The 21,960-nt window shown below is 42.4% G+C and overlaps 3 protein-coding genes across 4 annotated transcripts; 2 read left to right on the forward strand and 1 right to left on the reverse strand.

The window, feature by feature from the left end:
• The first annotated feature begins 10 nt into the window (after positions 1–10).
• On the forward strand, positions 11–2,687 carry LOC139218328 (uncharacterized). Its single transcript, XM_070849893.1, has 6 exons — positions 11–66; positions 603–792; positions 908–969; positions 1,235–1,438; positions 1,549–2,590; positions 2,670–2,687. The coding sequence occupies exons 2-6, from the start codon at positions 613–615 to the stop codon at positions 2,685–2,687; spliced, it is 1,506 nt and encodes a 501-aa protein (XP_070705994.1). The 5' UTR covers positions 11–66; positions 603–612.
• LOC139217916 (zinc finger protein 106-like) lies at positions 2,577–9,297 on the forward strand. The gene is made up of 17 exons (XM_070849417.1): positions 2,577–2,751; positions 2,845–3,193; positions 3,302–3,362; positions 3,682–3,836; positions 3,934–3,994; positions 4,075–4,855; positions 4,957–4,991; positions 5,081–5,232; positions 5,473–5,607; positions 5,858–5,974; positions 6,285–6,476; positions 6,771–6,833; positions 7,047–7,166; positions 7,255–7,326; positions 7,438–7,509; positions 7,674–7,820; positions 8,038–9,297. The coding sequence occupies exons 1-17, from the start codon at positions 2,699–2,701 to the stop codon at positions 8,095–8,097; spliced, it is 2,625 nt and encodes an 874-aa protein (XP_070705518.1). The 5' UTR covers positions 2,577–2,698; the 3' UTR covers positions 8,098–9,297.
• Positions 9,298–9,341: 44 nt separating this feature from the next.
• On the reverse strand, positions 9,342–21,809 carry capn3b (calpain 3b). Of its 2 annotated transcripts, XM_070849418.1 has the most exons (23): positions 21,267–21,809; positions 19,140–19,209; positions 18,462–18,580; positions 17,890–18,023; positions 17,175–17,343; positions 16,910–16,993; positions 16,720–16,811; positions 16,495–16,572; positions 16,224–16,384; positions 15,898–16,067; positions 15,792–15,803; positions 14,568–14,776; positions 14,391–14,427; positions 13,716–13,739; positions 13,385–13,471; positions 12,067–12,144; positions 11,878–11,935; positions 11,730–11,794; positions 11,329–11,397; positions 11,140–11,218; positions 10,825–10,941; positions 10,520–10,578; positions 9,342–9,913 (listed from the first exon to the last, which is right to left on the reverse strand). In XM_070849418.1, the coding sequence occupies exons 1-23, from the start codon at positions 21,582–21,584 to the stop codon at positions 9,887–9,889; spliced, it is 2,316 nt and encodes a 771-aa protein (XP_070705519.1). In that variant the 5' UTR covers positions 21,585–21,809; the 3' UTR covers positions 9,342–9,886. The 2 variants fall into 2 exon arrangements, with proteins under 2 accessions (XP_070705519.1, XP_070705521.1); XM_070849420.1 differs by lacking the exon at positions 13,716–13,739.
• Positions 21,810–21,960: the final 151 nt, after the last annotated feature.

Here is a 21,960-nt window from a genome sequence, read left to right on the forward strand (position 1 = left end):
AATTCACGTAGCCAAACATGGCGGTTGAGCAGCCGTTGAGTTGTGTTGCCATGTGAACTTTGTCTGGTAATTATGCTCTGTTTACTATTTAACTTAATAATGTATGCAGAATAATCTGTTGACAACTTATCTAACTTTGTCCGACGCCGTCCGTAAATTATAACGCGTCTTCGGTGGTTTGGTCCGCCGCTAACGTGTTATTAACCTGTCTGTGGACGCTGTCTTGGTCCGCCTTGACAACCACGTTGTGCTGCTGTTCATAAGTTTATGCTCGATGAGTATAGTTTTGTATTGATCTGCCATCTGGAACTACTGTTACCTGTCCTGGATGCAAAGGAACTTTGAAAGCCAGGACTTGACATAAGCCATCCGAGAGTCCATAAAAAGATCAACGGAAGAAGGACACCATCCTCCACCCCGAGGGACAGCTACGATATAATGTAGTGTTACCATGGAGTGGCTACGTCCATTTCTCATATACAGTCCATGAGCGCTACATGCCACCAGCAGTCCTTTAGTTACAGGCTGTAGTATTTATTCTGTGATGATATGACGTTAATCATCCCATATTTAATGCTCATGCAAATCTGTTCTTGTTTCAGCTGTTCAGAAATGACAAAAGTCCAAAACTCACATGAGAGTGTGGCTAAAACCCCTGCGAAGAAGAAGAAAAAGAAGAAGAACAACGACAACAACAACAACAACAACAACAACAACAACAACAAAGCACGGTCCTTCATGAATGCCAAACGTATTTACTGTCCTTTGTGTCGCAGATCATATTATAAGCATGTAAGTTGATCCATAAAACATTAAGATGAGCAGCAGTGCTGGCTAATGGAGGATGTTTCAGCATGCAGGTGTTACAGATGATTTAGACGTGTGACCGTTTTTGTCTTAACTACAGGACGCACAAGAGCACATGCACAGTATGCTGCATCACAGAGAGCTGGAGACAGTGCTGGGCAAGTGAGTAATATTTGTGTACAGATGTGTGCCAGCTCGCTTTCAGTCAATCATTTCTCACAAGCGAATATAATAATTTGGAACAAAAGCATGTTGATTATTGCTTAAGGTATGAAAAAATTGCTACATTGTATTGAAATTCGCCAAAAACAGACCCAAAATCTTCATGAGCGCCATGATCCAAAAATGAGTTTCTAAACCTTAAAACAGGGATTTCTACTCGTATCTGACTAAAATGTTGTTTGTTGCCATTTTCTTCCATTAACAGGAACTCATTTCATGAATGTCAGGCATGTAAGTCATCCTCCATGGGTTTACATGAGTATGCTAGGCACATCTCCACAGCTCAACACAAGGCCAAATTGCAGAGCTTGATGTCTAAAAACGTAAAGCCCCTCCCTCTGTTAAAGATCCTGAGCACAGAGGCCATGGACCGAATCCTGGAGAGAAACAAGAAGCTGAAGAAAGCGCAGTAAGAACTTCACCTCTTTATCTCTTATTGAGTCAAAATGATAATATTAGTTTTTTTTCATTTTCTTGATGTAATATTTAGTTTTGAAATGCTGTTTATTTCCATCACAGGAAGAAAGGCATGAAAAAGAAAAGAAAGAAACTGAAGCAGTTAGATGGTCAGAGGCGTGCTGAAACGCTACAGGGAGCTGCAGGAAAAAACACGGGGAAACAAGCGAAGATGAAGATGCTGAAACAGATGCAGGAACCCCACCAGAAAGCTCCTCGCCAAAGAGAATCAGCTCTGCGCAATCAATGTGGAAGCTGGGGTTGTCTGTCCAGAGTGCCTGCGGGTCGAACCTGGCATGTCTCGTATGTTCAAGACCAGTTCGCCCAATCAGCTCCTCAGCTGAGGTACGAAGACAACTTTTTTGTCGACGATCAGGGCAGCCAATTGAGATCTGAGAGCTCTGAAACGGACAGTTTTGGACCATACAGCATTAGCCAGCGCAACTACTACGACAGTACACCAAACACAGACTTCACCTGTGATTACTTCCCTCCGAGCGGAGCCACCATGCGTGTTCAGAATGAAAGATCTTCTATGGGATTTTCTCAGCCAGGACAAGAAGGTTCACACTGTGCAGTTCAACCTGCATCAACAAACAACTCCGTCAACGCAGCCTCCGTACCGGACATCGATGTCAGTGCCATGCTGCGGCAAATCAGAAGAGCGCTGGGTATGAGGGAGCCGTGCAGAGCAGATCGAGAAGCCCGAAAGCAGAACAGTGAGGCGGGTATCCGGCTGGCCAATCAAGCTGGAGCTGGGAAGAAGCAGCCGGCAGGTGTCTCCTTCAGGAACCACGCCAAGAAGGCTACAACCTCCGCTGCAGCTACATCTGTGCAGTCCTCACCGGTCAGCTACCCTGCTCCTGCATCCCATCCTGCTGTCTTTACGTCCAGTGCTGCTCCTGCTAAGCGAAAACAGGCAACAGTCAAAGTGCCGCAAGAAATTACTCAGCCAGGTGAGAGGAGCTCCGTGGCTGCGAGTGTCTCAAACGGACAACCGAGGAGCAGCAAGGAGAAAGAATCTCAGGGGGAGGCCGTAACATCACTCAGCAAATGTTCCGGAAGGACCGCGTTCTCTGAGCCCAACCTGACAATTGCCCGCAAGGTTCGAATTGCACACAAATCAAGCAAAGTCCAGGGGGGAAAAGAGAGCGGACTTCTGAATAAGTTGCTCAGCTTATCAGGGGCCAAGGGTAAGTTGAGCTGGAGAGACATGTACGAGGAGACGAAAAGGAAGAAGCTGGAGAGGGTGAAAGGCATGCCCAGGTAAGCCTCTTCTTGTCTTTTCAGCTGCATCCATTTGGCCCCACACAGAAGTCCTAATTTTTTATCCGTCGTTTTCATTCCTTGTGGTAACAGGTTTGGAATTGAGTTGTCGAACCCTCTGTCTGACCAAGAAAGCTCCACACAAGCAAAGGATCTTGACTTGCCTCTGTCTGAGGGCTTCCACTGGGAGTCGTTCCCAGACAGCCCTTCAGGTGCACACTGGGCCGAACTACCTCCTCCACCCCAGGACACAATAGACACAGACTCTCCCACAGAAACGCAGTCAGCGTCTCAGATGCCGGAGCCTCCGGAGCAGCTTGGTGCAGCACAGGAAGACTGCAGGCGTCAGGCTGTCGACTCTGTAAAGACGGAACCGAACATGGAGGACAAGGATGTGGACTTGAGGGACGACAGTAGTGCCAACAAGAGGAAACTCAAGGAGGTAACAGCGAGTAGTATACAGTAGTGTTTTTGTGTAGGGATCTGCTGAAACATCCCGATTGCTAATACATTTTTATTGTTGGAATTTAACAATCGTGCTCTCCCACAGTATGATGGTATTTCTGGTTTGGAGCCAAGTGGAAAAAAGAAGAAAACAAAGTCAAACAAGGGTAATTTTTATATTTTTAGTGCATTATTTTTAATCTCTTAAATCTTTATCTTTGCTCTTAATACGACCATTTCCACGATGATGATAACTGCAATATAATGTGTAATTATAACATTTTAGATTTATGGTATTCTCAGGCATTATCATTTTATAGCAGAAGTGTGTAAAATATTGGAAAAACGGCATCAAAGAAAAGGATGACACCTCCCCGCTGTTTCCCAACTTCAACTCCAACTTTCAATTATGTTTGTATACATTTCCAAATATCATCCAATAGATCTCAGTTTCTGTTTGTATCTCCTCATTTTCCCGTCCTGTAGACCAAAACCAAATGGACCAGCTGTTGGCAGTGTCTCTGAGGGAGGAGGAACTGAGCCACTCCTTACAGGATTTGGACATGTCTCTGATCCAGGCCCGCAACGCCCTGCAAGCTGCCTACACAGAAGTGCAAAGACTCATGCTACTGAGACAGCAGGTACCACCAATAATAATGAAAGTATCACAGAAGTCGGTTTAAACCTTTTCCTCAGGTGTCTTTTCATGATATTAAGTTGTTCCCTCTGCTCTTTTAGTGTACCGCTGAGGTCAACAGCCTCAGAGCCAAGCGCATTGAGATCCTGCAGGGGATGCAAGGTACAGTAAAATAAGCCTTTGCTTTAAATGACTTCACATGCAACAACAAGTCAACCTGTTCTTTGCTTAATCTCTTTTAGGAGGTTACTCAGGAGCAGAGGAAGCCACCACCTCCTCAGCAGGGGCCGCTGCTAACGCTCAACCAAGACTTTCTCCCCTTCTAACCTCGAGTGCCTTCCCCACCTCCTCCAGCCAGCAGCCACCTCACGCAAACCCAGCACCTTCCATCAGCCAACTCCAACCAGCTCCCCTCGCCCTGCCAACCTTTCCAGTAAAGCAAGAAATCTGCCAACCACCTGCAGCCTCGTGTAACCCTGACACACCTCCGGTACCCGTGAACCAGCCTGTGTCCTTGTTTCCCTCTGATTTGCTCCCTTCACTGATGCTCACGCCACCGGGCTTAGTTGCTCCTCAAGCTGCCATTACCACTCTCAAACAAGCCAGAGCGGAGTGCTCTTCGTCTGCAAATAAAAGCCCCCCTCCCGAGTCATCCGCCCGGCAGCAGGAGCAGGTGATGGACAGGTTAGTGAGAGAGGAAGCACGGCCTGCCGACAGCAATTCTGAGGAAGAGACGAGAGGGAATGTTGGCAAAGAGCCAGCAGCGGAGAGGCCCCTCCCCACTTTTATCCCCGAAAGACATCAAAACGCATCTGCTGCGGCGCCAGATGACGTTGGAGGGAACGAGAGCGACAACTCTGTTGAAATGATGGAGCCCCCCAGCCTCGTGATCCGGATCGACGAATCGGACAACGAGGAGACAGCCTCAAACGGTCCCGTCCACCAAGAGCCTCCTCAGAAGTCTGTCAGCGTGGACTTCAGCTCCTCAGGCACACAGACGTGTCAGCATAATAATGCTGAGAGGTAAGGTCACTTTAAAAGATTATGTTTGGTATAGAGTCCTGGACATTGCTGGGATGCTTTACTTGTGAAATATGACCGACTCTCCTCTCTTGACCAATCAGAAAGGTACAGCCGACACCTGCCAGTCATCCTCCAGGTGAGTGTTGTTCCTCCCGCTCGCATTAAATGTAAACCTCAGAGGAAGAAAGATGAGATGGAGCTAAAATGTTTTCATTGTTATTTCAGAGTGTGTTGAGGTGGTTGAGGTGGTTGAGGACGAGGAGCCGTCCATAGGAGCTTTCATCAATCACGAAGGCCCCGTCCTCGGCCTCCAAGTCCACGATGGCCTGTTGTACACGTGTTCAGGGGACAACACAGCACGGGCCTACAGTCTGATGGTATGCTGCTAACACTGTCCCTGCAATAAGCAAATATAAGCAGAACCAAAGCAATCCCTCTGTATCAAGCACACTGTCAATTGGTTACTTTTTAAACTCCCCCTCGTGAAAAATAACCCAAATAAAAAGTTCCATTATATACAAATACTCCAAAATGTATTCAGTATTTGAGAATTGTGATGCGTGACATAGACAGACCTGTGAAATAACGAGCTCTGTATTTTGTCTGTGTGTATCCAGACCATGGAGTGCCAAGTGGTGTTTGGTGGCCACACCAACAAAGTCAACTGTCTGCTGGTATCATCCCTCCCAAACACGCCGGCACGCCTCTACACCGGATCCAGCGACCAGACGATCCGCTGTTACAGCACGAAGGTACAAAACCTCCAAAAACTGGTTTGTCGATGACATTTTGACCCATATTAGACTGTGGTTGATGTTACACATACTCTCTGGAGCATTAATTCATTTTTTTCTCCAAGAAAAGAGTTTCGCTGGACACACACTGGGTTTTTAACCATCATACATTAGATTAAATATTCACCTCTTTAAGAACGGCTTCCTATCTTCTGTTTTGAATTTTTTTGTGATTGTTTTAATTTGGTGATTTCTTTCCCTCCTCTAGTCTAAGAAGTGTCTGGAGCAGATTTCTCTGTCAGACAGAGTTCTGTGTTTGCACGTTGCCTGGAACATTCTGTTTGCTGGACTCGCCAATGGATCAGTGGCCAGCTATGACTTAAAGGTGAGTGAAATGATTTTAATACACACGGGAAATATTTCAATAGTAATGAGTGTTTGGTATTTATGATGCCGTGACACCCATATGCTGTAATTTCAGGAGTCAGATTATGTTAAGTGCTCTGGTTGACCTATAACCAGAGCACATGAGTTCACCAAATATGTAAATGTAGCCAGTGATTTTCCAGAAAATAGTTGCTTTTATCTTTGCCTGTTTTGAAAGCTGCCTTAAAACTGCCTTAAAAACCAGGAATTAATTCTCCTTCTCTCTCATTTTCTTCTCTCTCTCTCTCTCTCTCTCTCTCTCTCGTTAGAATCTGAAGCAGTTAGATGTGTTCGAGTGCCACGGCCCACGAGGCGTGAGCTGCCTGGGCACAGCGCAGGAGGGCGCCCGCCGAGTGCTGCTGGTCGGCTCCTACGACAGCACCATCAGCGTGCGAGACGCCAAGAACGGCCTGCTGCTGCGCTCGCTGGAGGGCCACACCAAAACTGTTCTCTGCATGAAGGTGAGGAGATGAACTCACCCCGGAGCACTTCAGCTGCTAAACTTTAATAAGCCAAATAGGGATTTTACTCGTTTTGGAATGGAAATGTGTTGTTCTTCCTCTTCATGAAATGCAAGATTTGTATTCATATCAGGGTCAAAATACAGATTTTGATGCTTCTCAAACATCGTCAAAGTGACTAAATATGACATTTACTTATTCTGAAGGCAGTAAGTAGTTCTTTTAAATGCTGCATTAAATGGCTGTATTTTGGCTGGCAGATATACTCGATTGTACTTCCTTTGCTGTATTCAGGTGGTTAATGACCTGGTCTTCACCGGCTCCAGTGACACATCCGTTCATGCCTATAACATCCATGTAAGTGTTAAAGACTCCCGGGAGTTTAAATGATCTGATTCACATTACCAATCTATTAATCTGAACATTTCATTGTGTCCTGGCTTGTTGCTGAGGCGACAATACGAAAATTTGATGATCTCAAAACATTTAAATGTTAATTTATGCCGAGACTGGATTTGTGTTCGTGCTTTCACTGTCACCATTGTTTTTGTCCTCCATCTTTATCTGCAGACAGGTGAGTTGGTTCGTATCTACAAGGGTCACGGTCAGGCCGTCACATCACTCGTCATCCTGGGGAAAGTGATGGTAACAGCCTGTCTGGATAAACTGGTCCGAGTTTATGAGCTACAGGTACAGTATCAGTGAGGTGTGGCTCCAAATGCGGACACTGAATTATCTATATATTGTGCATTGGAACTTATTATTTGTTTCTTTTTAGTCCCATGACCGCCTGCAGGTGTACGGGGGTCACAGTGACATGGTGATGTGCATGGCTGTAAATAAGAGTGTGGTACGTGAACTACAATGTGCTCGTTTTTTAGTCTAAGTCTTCATGACTGAGGCTCATGTTGGAAACTGATGTCTCGTGAATCATTTATCTGATATTGTTTGGCCCACCCAGATCTACACAGGCTGTTATGACGGCAGCGTTCAAGCTGTAAAGCTCAACCTGATGAAGAACTACCGCTGCTGGGTAAAGACGGACAATTTTAGATATTTTAAGTCAGATATTAAGATTTATTCAACTGAATCCACTTGGAATAAAAAGAAACCTACAGCATTATTCAGTAATTATATGTTTTGTTGTGTTTTCTGATTGACACGCGACTTATCATGTGACCTGTGCCCTCGGCTCAGTGGCAGAATTGCTCTCTGATCTTCGGCCTGGCGGAGCATCTTGTGCAGCACCTCGTTGGAGATCACACCAACCCGAATCTGGAGATGGTCAAATGCCGCTGGAAGTGCTGCAGCTCTTTTTTTGCCTCAAAGCAGTCGGTCAGGCAGGTAATAAAGTGACGCCATCTTATTTTCAACAAAGCCAAGGTTACTAACATCCCATCAGCTAAGCAATCTGTTATTTAGTCCTAACTAATCATATATTTGGACTGATATCTACCAAATGAGTGCACTGATGTTGTTGAGAATTACTGTGAAAACAATGTCCTCTGTTTTGTCAAATCATGATACAGTTCCTCAGTGTGTTTTTTGCTTTTTTCTGCAGGAGCTGCTTGAACACATGCAGAGGCACGTGGAGAACGACAGTAAAGAACAACAGCCCTGACAGCTGTGAAGTGACGCAGCAGAGCTTCATCCATCACAACACATCAGCTTATTGCATTTATTCCCAGTCATTCAACTAGTCCTGCTGTTCCTTTTTGTTTCAGAGTTCAAGATTTTCACTCAATTGTTTTTCTTTATTTCCAATGAGAGACCCATTGAGAGAGTGTCTCCGAGTGTGACGATGAGACGAGACAGGACACTTCTTATTGAAGCTGTGGACATGATTGAGACGTTTATTCCCAGTCATTCAACTAGTCCTGCTGTTCCTTTTTGTTTCAGAGTTCAGGATTTTCACTTAATTGCTTTTCTTTATTTCCAATGAGAGACCCATTGAGAGAGTGTCTCCGAGTGTGACGATGAGACGAGACAGGACACTTGTTATTGAAGCTGTGGACACGATTGAGACGTTTATTCCCAAACATTCAACTAGTCCTGCTGTTAAATGAATTATTTTCAGCTATTTTCTAAGTTGGCAGCAATTGAGCTTTATTCGACCAGTAAAACGATTCATTACTCTACTTTTGGACCTGGTTGTGGTTGGTCGTTGGTTGTGGCTTTAGACAACATGCAGTTTATTATACAGTAAACCTCCTCAGGAATGTCATTCATAAATGTGAAGCTGATTGATCTGAATATTTTTACAACTATGCCGCACCGCCATGAACACCTCAGAGCAGCTTTTTAGAGAGGCCTCAGTGTCTGAACCTCAACAAATTAATTTAGTCACACATCAAATCTCTACACTTTGGTCCTGCATGCACAGACAGCTCAATAGACTGAACTTGCTGGTATACTGTATAAAGATGGTGCAAACTCCAGAGTTTAAATTTCATGGGCTAATATTTAGCAACCTGTACCCTCTGTATAAATAATAAAATGTGTACATCTATCCACCTGCTTTTAAGCCACATTCCTCTTTTTTTTCCTTTTTTCTTTACCACCTGACTCTGGCTGATGTCTCATGTCACACTAGATTCCTTATGTGATGAATGAAAGGTTTGGTCATAAGAAAACATGTTTTGCATCATTAACTGTATAAACCATCTATTCATTAATAACTTTTTCACATTTCCCAGGGAAATTTTCTCGTCCCCCATACCACTTTGTGCAACACAATATTTGAAAACATCTCTTTTTGGGAGAAGAATGCCTTATTCTTTGTATGTTATATATTGCAGTGTGTATTTGATTTGTGTTTAATACCGACTGTCTGTGTACAGCAATAAAAAGACAAATATACGCTAGTGTTCACCTACACTATATTTTAAAAACAATGCACAGTACATTCAGTATTTCTCTAAAGATTTGGCAATCAAACTGTTCATTCACTCAGTTTTCACATTCAAATATATATTTTCTAACACTGGTAGTTTTAGCTTTGCATTATGAGCCGCATCATATCAAGTTATCAAAGTTTCACTGTCCATCACTGCTTCATGTCAAACACTGGATGTAACTTGACAATCAGGCCACACTGACGTCAGCATTCGTCACATTGCGTCGCTGTCATCGGCACTGGTGTTAAGAAAACTGACGACGTCTCAGGGATCAGCCTTATTACTGATTGGATGTCAGCCCCTCAAACCTGACACGTTAAATCTAAACCATCATAGCTGGAGTGATGACAGAAATCTAAATATCACATAAAACTGGACAAATCATCAAACATCTGATTCTCACTTCAAGACAAAATATGTGCAAAAATATTAAAGTGATGAGTTGAAGGTCGAGTCATGAGCGTGGGCGCCGCCTGTCTGCAGCTGGTCTGCATCAGTGGTCGAGAAGATGACTTAGGAATACATGGTCAGCTGGAGCCACTGGAAAAGAGACATAAAACACTTTGTAACACACTGTAATACAATTAAAGACAGCAACGCTGTTACAGTTTCTATGTGAAACTTATTTCTAATGGCTTGTGTTTAAGTTTTCAGGCTGCCATTTGTTGTTTCATAGGCCTGCGCCATACAGTAAGATACGCTGATAATTTTGGTTTTCTGTTTGAAAATTAAATGGACAAACTATTAGAACCACCTGTCAGTATATCACATACAATCAAAGTGCAAACTCAAACAACATAAAGTACAAAATAAAGCAAATAAAACAAAATAAAGTAAGAAAAAAAATTATGTTGGGGACTATTTACAGAAAACCAACAGATGTTTCTCTTTGTCTGGTTAGTCTGACTATAGTCATGTTTTAGCAAGTGTGAAGACTGTGTGACATGATTAAAAGCTCTGGAAAAACGTATTACATTGACTTTAAGTTGGGAACATTTTGCCAAACTACTACTTTCATACTTTGCAAGGTTAAGATGAACTTTATTTTTACTTCATCACAAGCATGTCGTATCACAAAAAAAAAAGTGCAACAACACAGACACGTGGTCAGAAGCAAAGCATTAGGACACAGACTAGCTGATTTACCTCCAGGACATTGAGCTTGATTATTCCATCTCCGTCTTTGTCGAAGGCGTTGAAAGCTCCTGTGAGAGATACATCAGTCTGAACTTGTCTCTTTGTAATCAAATAGGCCCAAACATTCAGTGTATTGCTGATATCTAGGGTGTTTTTATCAGAAGGTATTTCTGTTAAAAACCTTGAGACAAATACACCAATAACTCTCCATCTGTGACATCTATATCAGGTGTGTTGGTGCAGTAACGGTGAGACTGATGCCATGACTGTGGTTTTTGGTTCATCTGAAATGCTCGGGTGCGGTCTGTACTCACTGAACATGCCCTCTAGCCTCACGAAACAGCAGATGAAACTGTCAAAGTCGATGTTGAGGTGTTCGTCGGCGTAGCGCATGGCTATGATGTCATATAACTGTTTGTTGAGGTGAAACCCTTCGTGTGGAGAAGAAAAAAAAAACAGAGATTTGTGGTCAACAGTTTATGTCAGGTTACAGGTTTCTAAGAAGAATCTAAGAATCTAAAAATGGAAATATACTCGACTGCTGAAACCCCCTTAGACTGTGAGATAGTCATATTGCTCATCCACTGTTTTTATGCTGCCTCATATCTATTGACCTGGTTTATACTCACCTGCGTCATTAACTGCGTTCCTCATCTCAAAACTACTGATGGAGCAGGATTTGTCTTTATCGTAACGTTTGAAGATCAGCTGCAAACACACGAGGGGAGGGATGGACAGTCACATGAAAACGTGTAAAACTTTTCTTTGAAACTTTTGTTGAATGAGAGCAGAGGTTAAGGTCACTAAAATGCTCCTACCTGCCACTCTTTGATTTTTTTCCACAGGTGTTTGAACTCCTGCAGGTTCAGCTTTCCAGTCCCATCAGTCTGAGAACACATCACTTATGGAAAAAACAACACAGCTTTGCCAAGTTAAAGCCAAGTTTCATTATTATTCTATAATAATTTAGTGTCTGAATATTTTACTGAGACATTTCAGTGTCATAAGCCTTACCTCACTGCTGCATAACAACAGTACAGTCCATTAAAACTTCACAATAAATCAGTGCAATCCCGCATAGACACTTGTTTTGTCAACTGAATTAGAAGTGCCACCATATAATATACTGTATAATGTACTGTACTGTATCCCAGAGTAGCATTAGAGCAGGAAAAGTGGTTTACAGTGCACATACAGCTTAAGCCAGCTGAAAAGATACATCCATCAGGGCGATCATACTCCGGCATGTCTCGAGGCTGAAACCCTCTGTCTTTATTTCATTATCTGTGTGACAGGACAACTCGGTATGAATGATGAGCACATGACACAGACTGTAACGGTGATCTTAATCTTCCCAGTGTGCTCACGTTTGGCGAGGACGTTCCTCATGACCGTCTTGAGTTCGTTGGCACAAATCTGCATGTCCTGAGGGAGGGAGAGATGGAGGGTCAGTTCGTTGTATATTAGCTCTAACACTACATTCAGACATCTGCTCCTGTCCTGTTTTATCCTCATTGTCTCTTTAAAACACACCTCTCTCCTCTCTGTGTACTCACCTCACCAGCAATCTGTTGGTAAATGGCTCTGAAGTGTTTTTCCTCCTCAGTTTCCTCCTCAGGTTGGAGTAGTTTTCGCTGATGGACGCAAGAAAGAAGGAATTTATAAAGAGAGTTATTGGTACTATTAACTGGTACTAAACTAACCTTAATTTTATTGTTTCTTCTCATTATGATTGTATTTATCAACTGCCTTATTTAATGTGATTATTAATATGATTACAAAAACTAAGCTGACTTCATGTAGCACACTTATTCTGCCTTATTTTGACATATTAGATTTTAGTGGGTTATATTTTAGTTTTCGTCATGAAAAATATATTTTTATAACTAAAATGAAATATATCATTAGATTTAGTTATGAACAACAGAAGAAGCGATATAAAGAGGTTTGTCCTTACAAAGAAAGTATCTTTAAAAAAGGGCCATTCTTCTTTTTTTTTTTTTTATTGGAATAATTATATAAAATAAACAAATTGCACATTAACAATCAAAATGTGCTCCATGAAATCAGTTCAGTTTATTTCTTAATCATGATTTTCACTAATATTGTCAATTCTGAATGAAGGTATTGAAAAAGCATTTTAAAAAAGCATTTGTGTCAATTAAACAGTAATTTATGGACGGTCCCTAAATCAGCCTCCAGTAGTTAAGGGTGGAGGTTGCTGGAGGTGAGTTGACCTCCTGCTGCCAACTCTGGGGTAAGAAGACACCACTGGGTCCTGAGTGAATGTCTGTCATATATCCAACTGGAAAATAGCTCCACCGCAGTCACTGCTGTTCGGTTTTTGTTAACTCTGTTATATAGTAAAGTTTTGCATAGTGTTGGAGGTTTATTGTTGTATTGTTTTTGAAAAACTACACATTTGTATTGCTAGATACCTTCTGTCTTTATGTGGTAATACAGATGTCAAAACGCAGTGGCTTTTACTATTGTTATACTTTGATCATTACATTCATTTTATTCTTTATTTGATGATCTGGGATTTTAAATACCAGAGCATTTAGTGATTGATAAGCTCTGGATGTATTTTATTGCGGTATCAGAGGAGAGAAAGACATTACCAACTTGGCTTGTGGACACTGAGGCCTTATGGGAAAACAGGTGCCACGGAGTCACTTGAGATCAGTTGGCATCAAGCTCAGATTTTTATTCCCAGCGATGCTACTTAACCGGGTCAAGATTACATTTCAGAGCCGTCAGTCTCCAGAAATTGAGTCAGGGCAAAGGTCACTGTGGGCTGTCTGCTGCAGTGTTGGCGTTTTGGCTCAACAATGTCTATCTAAACACAGTGAGCTCCCACAGCCAAGAGATTACCTTTGGTTTCTTCTTCTTTTCCCCCTGAATGCCGTCATGCTCGATTTCCTTGTTGGCTCGTGCTCTGTCTGACACAAATACAATAGGCTGGCATGTGGGTAATGGCAGTGGTTCATAAGAGGAGAGAAGGGTTATAAAAGACAAACAGAACAGAAAAAAGAGAGTTAATTTCTAGTTATTCCACTGTTTATAATCTATGATAATGATAATGATGATGGCAAAGACTACAACTGCCAGCATTGCTAATAGTCGACATATGGCGTTGAGAAGCAGTGGGGAAAGCAGAGTTTAAAAGCAGTCTATAGGCGCTTTTGCAGAATGCATGCATTACCTTTTCTGTGTTTTTCTTGTCTTGCTGATGGCCAGTAAAACAAGGAGGGACAGAAAGAAGGATGACATGAGATGGAAAGTGGGAAAACACGTGCATTTTCGATGCTGTTAGTGACTCTTGTGGGAAAAACAATGAGTGAACATACAGTACAGTATGAAATGGGATGTGACAGAGATTTCAAGAAGAATGCTAAAGCTGCAGTATTTCAAATTCAAACTGATACTACAGTGTTTTGTTGGAACACGTATGCATTTGCACTGGACTACTTTGGTGATATTCACACTCTTAATGTCAAGGACATTTGATTTTAGTATAAATGTCTTATTTCTCTCTGTGTTTCGGAGACGTGCCTAAAGGTTTGTGTAAATGTCACATCTACTTCCTGAGTTGGGTTACCGTTGTATAGGACAGGTAATACATGATCATTGATTACCAATATTTCATGAAAACCTGTGTAGACTGTCCAGAGAGTGGACAGTGTCTGTTAGAGAAGGTCAGAAAGAGAGAAGAACAATCTCGCCATCAACTATCAACGATTGAAAGTGATCCAAAAAATGTTAAAATAAATTTGTAGTCATAAAAAAGCTCTACTTTGAGTAATTTCACCACTGCAATATCAGTTAGAATTATTAAAATATATTTTGACCCCATTACTTCATCAAACTTGTTGCAAACCTGTATTTGGTCAGACTCGATTGTGTTCTCCGCCTCCCTGTGAGGAAAAAAAAGACGCATTAGGATTTCTGCTACTTGTTGATAACAGTCTTCATTTTATTCTCTAAAGGCTTCTGCAGGCCCCAAAATAACTTCAGCTGCACCCCCATATTTGGCCCCACCCTCAGTGGTCCTTACTCTGATGTGCTCCGCTTCTCAGAGAAGACCCTAAGAATGAACTCTCCCTCTTGATGGGCTTCGAAGGTGGTGGGGATGATGACATACTCTCCCGGAGGCAGACGGAAACGCTCCGTCACCTCCCGAAGGTTAATGTAGGTCTTGCATTTAGCTTTGGAGGCCGTGTACAGGAAGAAGTCCTTCTGCAGGTGCTGATTCTGTCCACACGCCTGAGGAGGGAACAAAATCAGAGAAATGGTGGAAATGGGAAGGAAGTCTTCAAATAAGGAAAGTGGAGAAAATGTTTAAAAGTGCTCAGAATTACACTTATTTACTTTCTTGCTGGGAGTTGGTTAGTTAGAAGATTGATGCCACACTTATGTCTGTATAGTAAATATGAAGCTACAGGTAACAGTCTTTTAGCTTAGCTTAGCATAAAGACTGGAAACAGGAGGAAACAAAATCTGCCAACTGCAATTTCCTCAGCTCAAAATTAACATGTTGTATCTTGTTTGTTTAAGTTTTGTTTTACAAAACTACATGTTGTGGTTTTATGAGTTACATCGAGGCAGTTTTCCACAGAATTTACAGAAAGTCAGGCTGGCTGTCCGACCACAGATACGAAAGTGGTATCTTTTCATGTAACTCGATTTTGAGAAATATGCTGTTTTGCTTTCTTGTTAGCATATTTCTCAAAATGTCCAACGTGATAACCCAATACTTCTTCTACATTTAGGAGTAAACGTATTAAACATGCTGGAGATACCCAAAGTACATCAGGTCTCAAAACAATCAGTTAATTAATCCAATTAACAGAAGACGTAAATCCTTAAATTTTATGACATAGAAAAACAATTATTTCCTTAAATGTGGGGATTTGCTAGTTTTCTCTGATCTTTATTTATGTTTGATGATGTTTATTTGTGATATGTTTTTTTGAGCATTCTTCATTATTCTGAGAAATGTTGTTGACTAACCATTTAGTAGAATAATCCAAAAAACTGACAAATTATTCAACAATGAAATTAATCAATTAATAATTAAGCATTATGGCTTGTGTTGCCAGGTGTAAATAGAGGTTTGACCAACCAAACGACTGCTACTTCTACTATGAAGTGCTAAATCACACACACACACACACACACACACATACACACACACAGCCGCCACTCTCTGGAGAAACAGGCCAATACTGTGAAAGTGCTGACTTCATCAAAATCCCGTCCTTCCCCAAGATGAGCATACCTCTTTAGGCACCTGCAGGGAGAAAACAGAAGTCAAAGAGGGTGTTCAGCTCCAGTGAATGATGTACATGAGCTCATCCGGCTATTTAGCGTCACGTGATCAGCACCTGGTAGATGGAAAATCCGATGGTGAGGAATTTGGCCCCTTGATGGCGTTGCATCCTTCGACCTTTCTGCATCAGAGCCACGACGACGGTGCAGACCACCCGCCCGTCCTCTGGGTCGTCATCCTCTTCGTACAGCTTCAGCCGATACTGAGGGTTTGTCCAGAACGTGTCTGTGAAACACAAAAAGTAAATCTACAAGGCGTCATACGATAGCAGCCTGTCTCAAGACACATGAGCCACGCAGGACTTAAAGGATTTGATCAATCCAGTTTTGATCAGAGGAATGAAAGCTGATTTAACAGCTGATATAAAAAGCAAAGGCCTACTTGGGTTGTTCCTGCAGCCACCAGCAGAACTGCCTCTGACCCATCGACCCTCATTGACCGACACCGTCCAGCTATGTCTTTCTTCACCCTGCAGTGTGTCGGGGGTCAGGTTGCACATCTCCAGCTTTGTGAAGTTCCTCTTGAAATCATCAAAAGACATCCTGAAGGGGAATATGAAAGAGGAAGCTTGTGGGGGAAGAACTTTCTGGAAGAGAGAGCACTCCTAAAGTTAAAGCTGTGATGAAGAATCTGTCACAGTGGTTTTACTCACCAAAACTCACTTGTTTCTACAGTCTGTTTTTTTAGGTTTTCCTTGTCTGCGATGGAAATGGTCGACCATTCCTTCGAGCTATGGAAAAACCAAATCATATCACAACACGCGTACCACAACATAGAGAGAGAATTTGCTGAAGAACAGCATCAGTCAGAGCTGAGTCATTTAGGACGTTCAGCTAAGTTCTCAATCCATTCATAATAACACAACAGCTGCGCTTACTCTGCGCTCCACGGTCCCTTCCACAGAACCCAACCCCAGGGATTGCGCAAGCGAATCAGGCGAATTTTGGTGTCCGTTGCGACCTTGTCACACTAGAAACAACAACCATTCCATTAGTGTTACAAGAGAGCGCCTTTTCCTACAAAAAATCCCAAATGTGCATTTACTGTAAGCGTAGTTTTTACCGTACCTCTGCCAGGCCTATGATGGAGTAGGCATGTCCCTTGACCAGCCCCTGTTCAGTCCGAGTCTCCAGTTCACTGGCTGACAAAATCTGACAGATACAACACATGTCAGACAGCAACACATCTGGATCATTTTAATTCACTCATTTATTTTGATTGATGGATAAAATGTGTTTGTTTAAGTCCCCGTAATGTGTTCATTTATGCACATTGTGACTTTTCTTCTTCTTTTCGATTTTCTTGTGCACTTATGAGTTCATTACCACTCACATCTATGGAGCAGCCCATCAGCGAGCCTCTCTCCAGGGCCTTTTTCATGATGTTGTAGAGCTCTTTGGGCGCCTCAGACAACTCGAAGAACTCGGTAACTCCTCCTGTGAAATCCTCCATGGCCTCCAAAGTGTTACCCCCTTTGAGTGCCTCATAAGAGCCGTGCAACCTGAGAGAGAGGTCAATCATTCTGATCAGTGCGCTGACATGTGTGTTCTCCAAGGCTTGAATGTTCACAGCGACTGCTGCCAATGTGGGAAACATGAGGAAAGGGGGGTGGTGTGCCCAGTTAGTGTTGCTACACTGCAAGAAATAAACACCTTAATAAGATATTTAGTTCAAAACTGGATCCTAAGACTTGTTTCATTTGAAATAGGTTAAAGAAATGTTATTGCAGTGAGATGACAGGTCAGCAATCACTTTCTTAAACATTATATTTGACATTATCTTGATGCCAGACGTGTGATTTTTCCTATTTCTCAATGCTGTGACTGATACTGATAAGACAAATGACCAAAACAGGTGAATTTGCATTTAAAACGCCTGAAATTCACGTCCCCTGGCTAAGCTCTGTACCAGACTGAATGTCAGCCCTTTTCCAGTGGATGAGAGGGAAATCTGAGCCCAACTGAGTGAATTAACATCATGTCCATGACGATGTGGAGAGCTGCATGACTCTACTATGCAATGGATATTAATAGACGACTGCGCTTACTTGGCGTAAGCTTTTTCCAGGAGAGCGCTCCAGAACTCGTTCTCCCTGAAAGATTTGGTGAAAACCAGCTTCTTGTTGCAGGTGGGGATGCGGTCGTCCACAACCACGTCGATCCATTCGCCGTAACGCCAGAACTGAGTATAAAAAGAGGGAACAGATTTAAAACAGGAAGTCAGTGAAGAGACAGAGGAGAAGCATTTATCACCAGGCGAGGAAAGGCTCCTGTCATCTTTTATATCATTAGTTGATTCATATCTGACCAGCAAGCTCTTTGTTAAACATGTTTTGATCAGTTACTCTTTCAAAAAATCAATAATGCCAATAGTGGATTTTTGAGGCTGTTATTAATATCAATATTTGAGAGTTCAAGAAAATTTAGCTGATACAATTTTTGGGCTGATATTAAAGGAAGAGGACATTTTGGGAAATGTATGTGTTTGATTTATTGACAAGAGTTAAGATGTCAAGAGTGACACCATTTTCACTCTATAAGGTAAATGTGAATCTACAGCCAGCAGAACATGAAAGTACAGCTGTGAATTGCACGGTGTGCCAAATATCAGTCTAAAAACCTGAAAATGGAAGATGCCGGCGTAGTTCTCCATGAAGCTCTGATCTCGGGGAATCACTCTGTACAGCAGCTTCTCGTTCACTGTTAGACAGGCGATGGCAGCCAGCAGCCAGCAGTCACCTGTCAACAGCAGACTCATGAGCTATGAAAACACTTGATCCAAGCACTTGTGTAAAGCAACACAGTTGTCACAGATTAATGCCACATTGCTGCAGGTGTCAGTCATCAGCATTATCAAGGAAACTAGGTTAAGGATGATTCTCATAGTCATTGCAGCTGTTAAGTGTATTTCCTGCTCTGTTTTCCACCCTGCTGTGAATTAATGTTGTAGATATTTGATTTTCTTGCAGTGCCCTCTAACAGGACTGTCTCTGTTTGAACAAAACAGACACATTTGACTTTTGGCACCATTAAAAACTTTCTGTCATTGATATTTTCCATCGACAGTAACCTGCTTTGCTGTTATATTCTTATTTTCTTTTATGTCTTGACAGTGGAAGCTCAGTGTATGCACCATGAAGGCTTGATACAGAGGCCTGGAGGATCAGGGACAGTGGACCAGCTACTTTATGTATCACGACATGGCTCCATAGCCATGCTCCGTCTGTTAGTTCTACATTTCCAGGCAGCGTAGTGCACTTAAGTGCTTGTTCAAAAGCAGAAATGGTTTAAACGTTACCCAATTCTCCCTGACAGATGTCTGTCCTGTTGGCTCCATCTATGATGAACTGGGGGTTTTCACAAATTTCCTGCCACAGAGAAAAAGAGAGTGTTAGGGTGTAATTTCTGAGCATGTTGTGAAACATCAGTGCCAGATTTTTTCTCATCATGAAATAGCACGTACAATGAAATGATGCATTAGCTATAAAATCATACATTTTAATTACACAGGTCCAATCCCTACAAGGATATTAGAAAATATTTTTGTACAAGAACACATGTATATTTTCTGTATCATTTTGGTATTGATCCACACACATTCACAAATCCTCACTTGGCGTGATTGATAATATGAGGCTTTGACCTTGAAACTGAAAGCGAGTTGGGGAAGTTTCCTGGCTGAGTCGAACCTGCCGGGACACTGAAACACACTCTGCATTCACTGCATGTTTATGAGGAGGCAGCTGTTGGGGGTCGACTGGTCACGACCCTTTAGTGCTCTGAACAAGTGATAACGTTGTGCTGAATGCAGAGAAGCCCTCGCCTCTTAAGTACATACAGTATCTCTGTCATGGCCGAGTGATTGACTGTCTGTGGTCCTACTGGAAATGACTTACTGTACTTATTCTCCGAGTATATTATAGATACTGAAATGTTTATTAAAGGGATTTTATTATTTATTCTTCTCAACATTTAACTGCAGTCGTGTATTTATGTTTGTGCTCATACTAGAACATTGTTTGTCACAGTTGTTTTTGTGCTTGATGTTGTGAATGAGATTTAATGTCGAAGGATTACATGGTCTTCTACAAAAGTGGCCCTCAAATTTGTGACAGTCCCAGAAAAAATCTGAGCGGTGCCACAACATGATTAAAGAGGTAGAAATGAAAACTACATTTCTGGTACACAAACTGTACAACTTTCTCTACTTTCTGTCTGTTGTCTTATAAAATATTAGATACGCTGACCTCTATTTATCATTCAAATGAGGCAATCTGAGAGGAAAGCAGAAAAATCAAGGCCACAGCATGAGGAGGGGTCATGAGCCACAACGATGGTCTTTTTTAATATCCTTAAAATCCCTTCTGGATAAACTAAAATTGCATGATTATCAAGCAAAAGGCACCACAGAATTTTCTAACTCCTGAAAGTGTGCAATTTTTAGGGGTTAAAAAAAGAGGGTGACGACAGGATAAAGCGATCAAAAATCCAGTTTTAATTCAGGGGATTCGCAGCTGCGGCTCTGCTCCCCTCATCACATGACTGACCATAACTAAAGTTGTAAATATGCAGCCTCATGTTTCAGAATTTAGAGCGCGCGCCACTGCCTGGATGGGATTCATGTATCGCTAATCTCAGCTGAATGGTTAAAGCTGCTATTATGCAACAATCAAGCTTCAGATTCATGCAACACTGGATTTCTGTAACTACAAGGTAAAAATCTGGAAATGAAATCATTTCTATTTTATCAATTTTGTTGGTAAGATCATACAACTATTTTAATTAACAAAAAGAACTGACTACACAAGTATTTCTGGTTAATGCCACTTACAGAAAGTCATGATAGTTCAACATTTGGGGAAATACACTTTTGCTGAGGAGACACCTCATGTTGTTGAAGCATTCTGACTACATCACATCTCTTCTCTCATTTAAATCCACTAACCTCAGTGCATGATCCAGTGTCCACCTACGCTTAGAGATCCCTCACACCTGTACTAACGCTGGCAGAGCTGGGTTCAGGTACTCGTCACCATTAGAGAATTTAAAACTGTATTACTTGATGTCTGTTTTGATTTTGTAACAGCTTCAGGTATAAATTTCTGTTGTGTATTTTGTTCTGCGTGTTTTAGACTCTTTGCAAATGCATATCAGAAAAGTGTGAACCTCTGCAGCAAACTCTGCACGACCACCATGTTTCCCAGCAGAGGCAGAGAGCGTCCACCTGTGTGAGGGTCAGCTGTCTGAGACTGTAGAAGGTGACAACCTGGAGCTATGCGCCCACAACCACCCAGCCAGATCAAGCTGACAGCCCACCAATGGGTGGTGGAGGATGGTGGTGGGATACACAGGGAGTTTAGAGAGGAGAAACATTTGTAAGTGTGACTTGGCCTAAAGGACATGATGACAAGCGCCTGGCACTCACCGAGGGGCGTTTCCATTCAAACTTCATCGAGGGTTTGTGACTGTAGAAGAGCGAGGAGTCATTTGCAGGGAACAGGGGGTCTTCAAACAGCACGCTCTTCTTCACGTATTTGTCTCGCAGTTCCAAAAAAGTCTTAAGACGCTTTTCATCCTTCACAGTCTCATTTCTGCTTAGAATTGCAGAGTAGATCGAGTTAGTCCCAACAAGAGGGTACTGAGCTTTGTCATCGGGCCCGGCTGATGCCTCAGTTTCATAGAGCACTTTCACCTTTGTATCTTCAACAACAGGCTCTTTACCTTCATATTGCTCGTCCCCCATCTTATCAGTGGACGCCTCAGCCTTTGGTATTCCTGTTTCAGTGTCGGTTTATAAAGTGCAGGAAAGAAACGCAGGAGTCCCTCCTTATTTGCAGAAACAGAGCATGAAATTGCAAAACAGCCCGAAGAAACTTCCTGCGTCCTCCCTGACTCTGGTAATCACTTTTAGTTCCTTTATTTACTGCAAATGCAGTCGCGGTTCATGAACAGTCACCAACCAACAGCCTCTCACACAGTCACTGCTGAGTCCCTGGTTCTGGCTGGACCTAAATATAGGCCTGTTTCAAGGAGGGGAGGAGGCTTCTCGAAGAGAGACCCTGACCCCGCCACAGCATTTGCAGGTCACAGTGTGTTGTTTAGGGGGACTCTCCAAAATC

The sequence above is a fragment of the Pempheris klunzingeri genome, chromosome 18 (genome assembly GCF_042242105.1).
Source record: "Pempheris klunzingeri isolate RE-2024b chromosome 18, fPemKlu1.hap1, whole genome shotgun sequence".
NCBI classification, from domain to species: Eukaryota; Metazoa; Chordata; class Actinopteri; order Acropomatiformes; family Pempheridae; genus Pempheris; species Pempheris klunzingeri.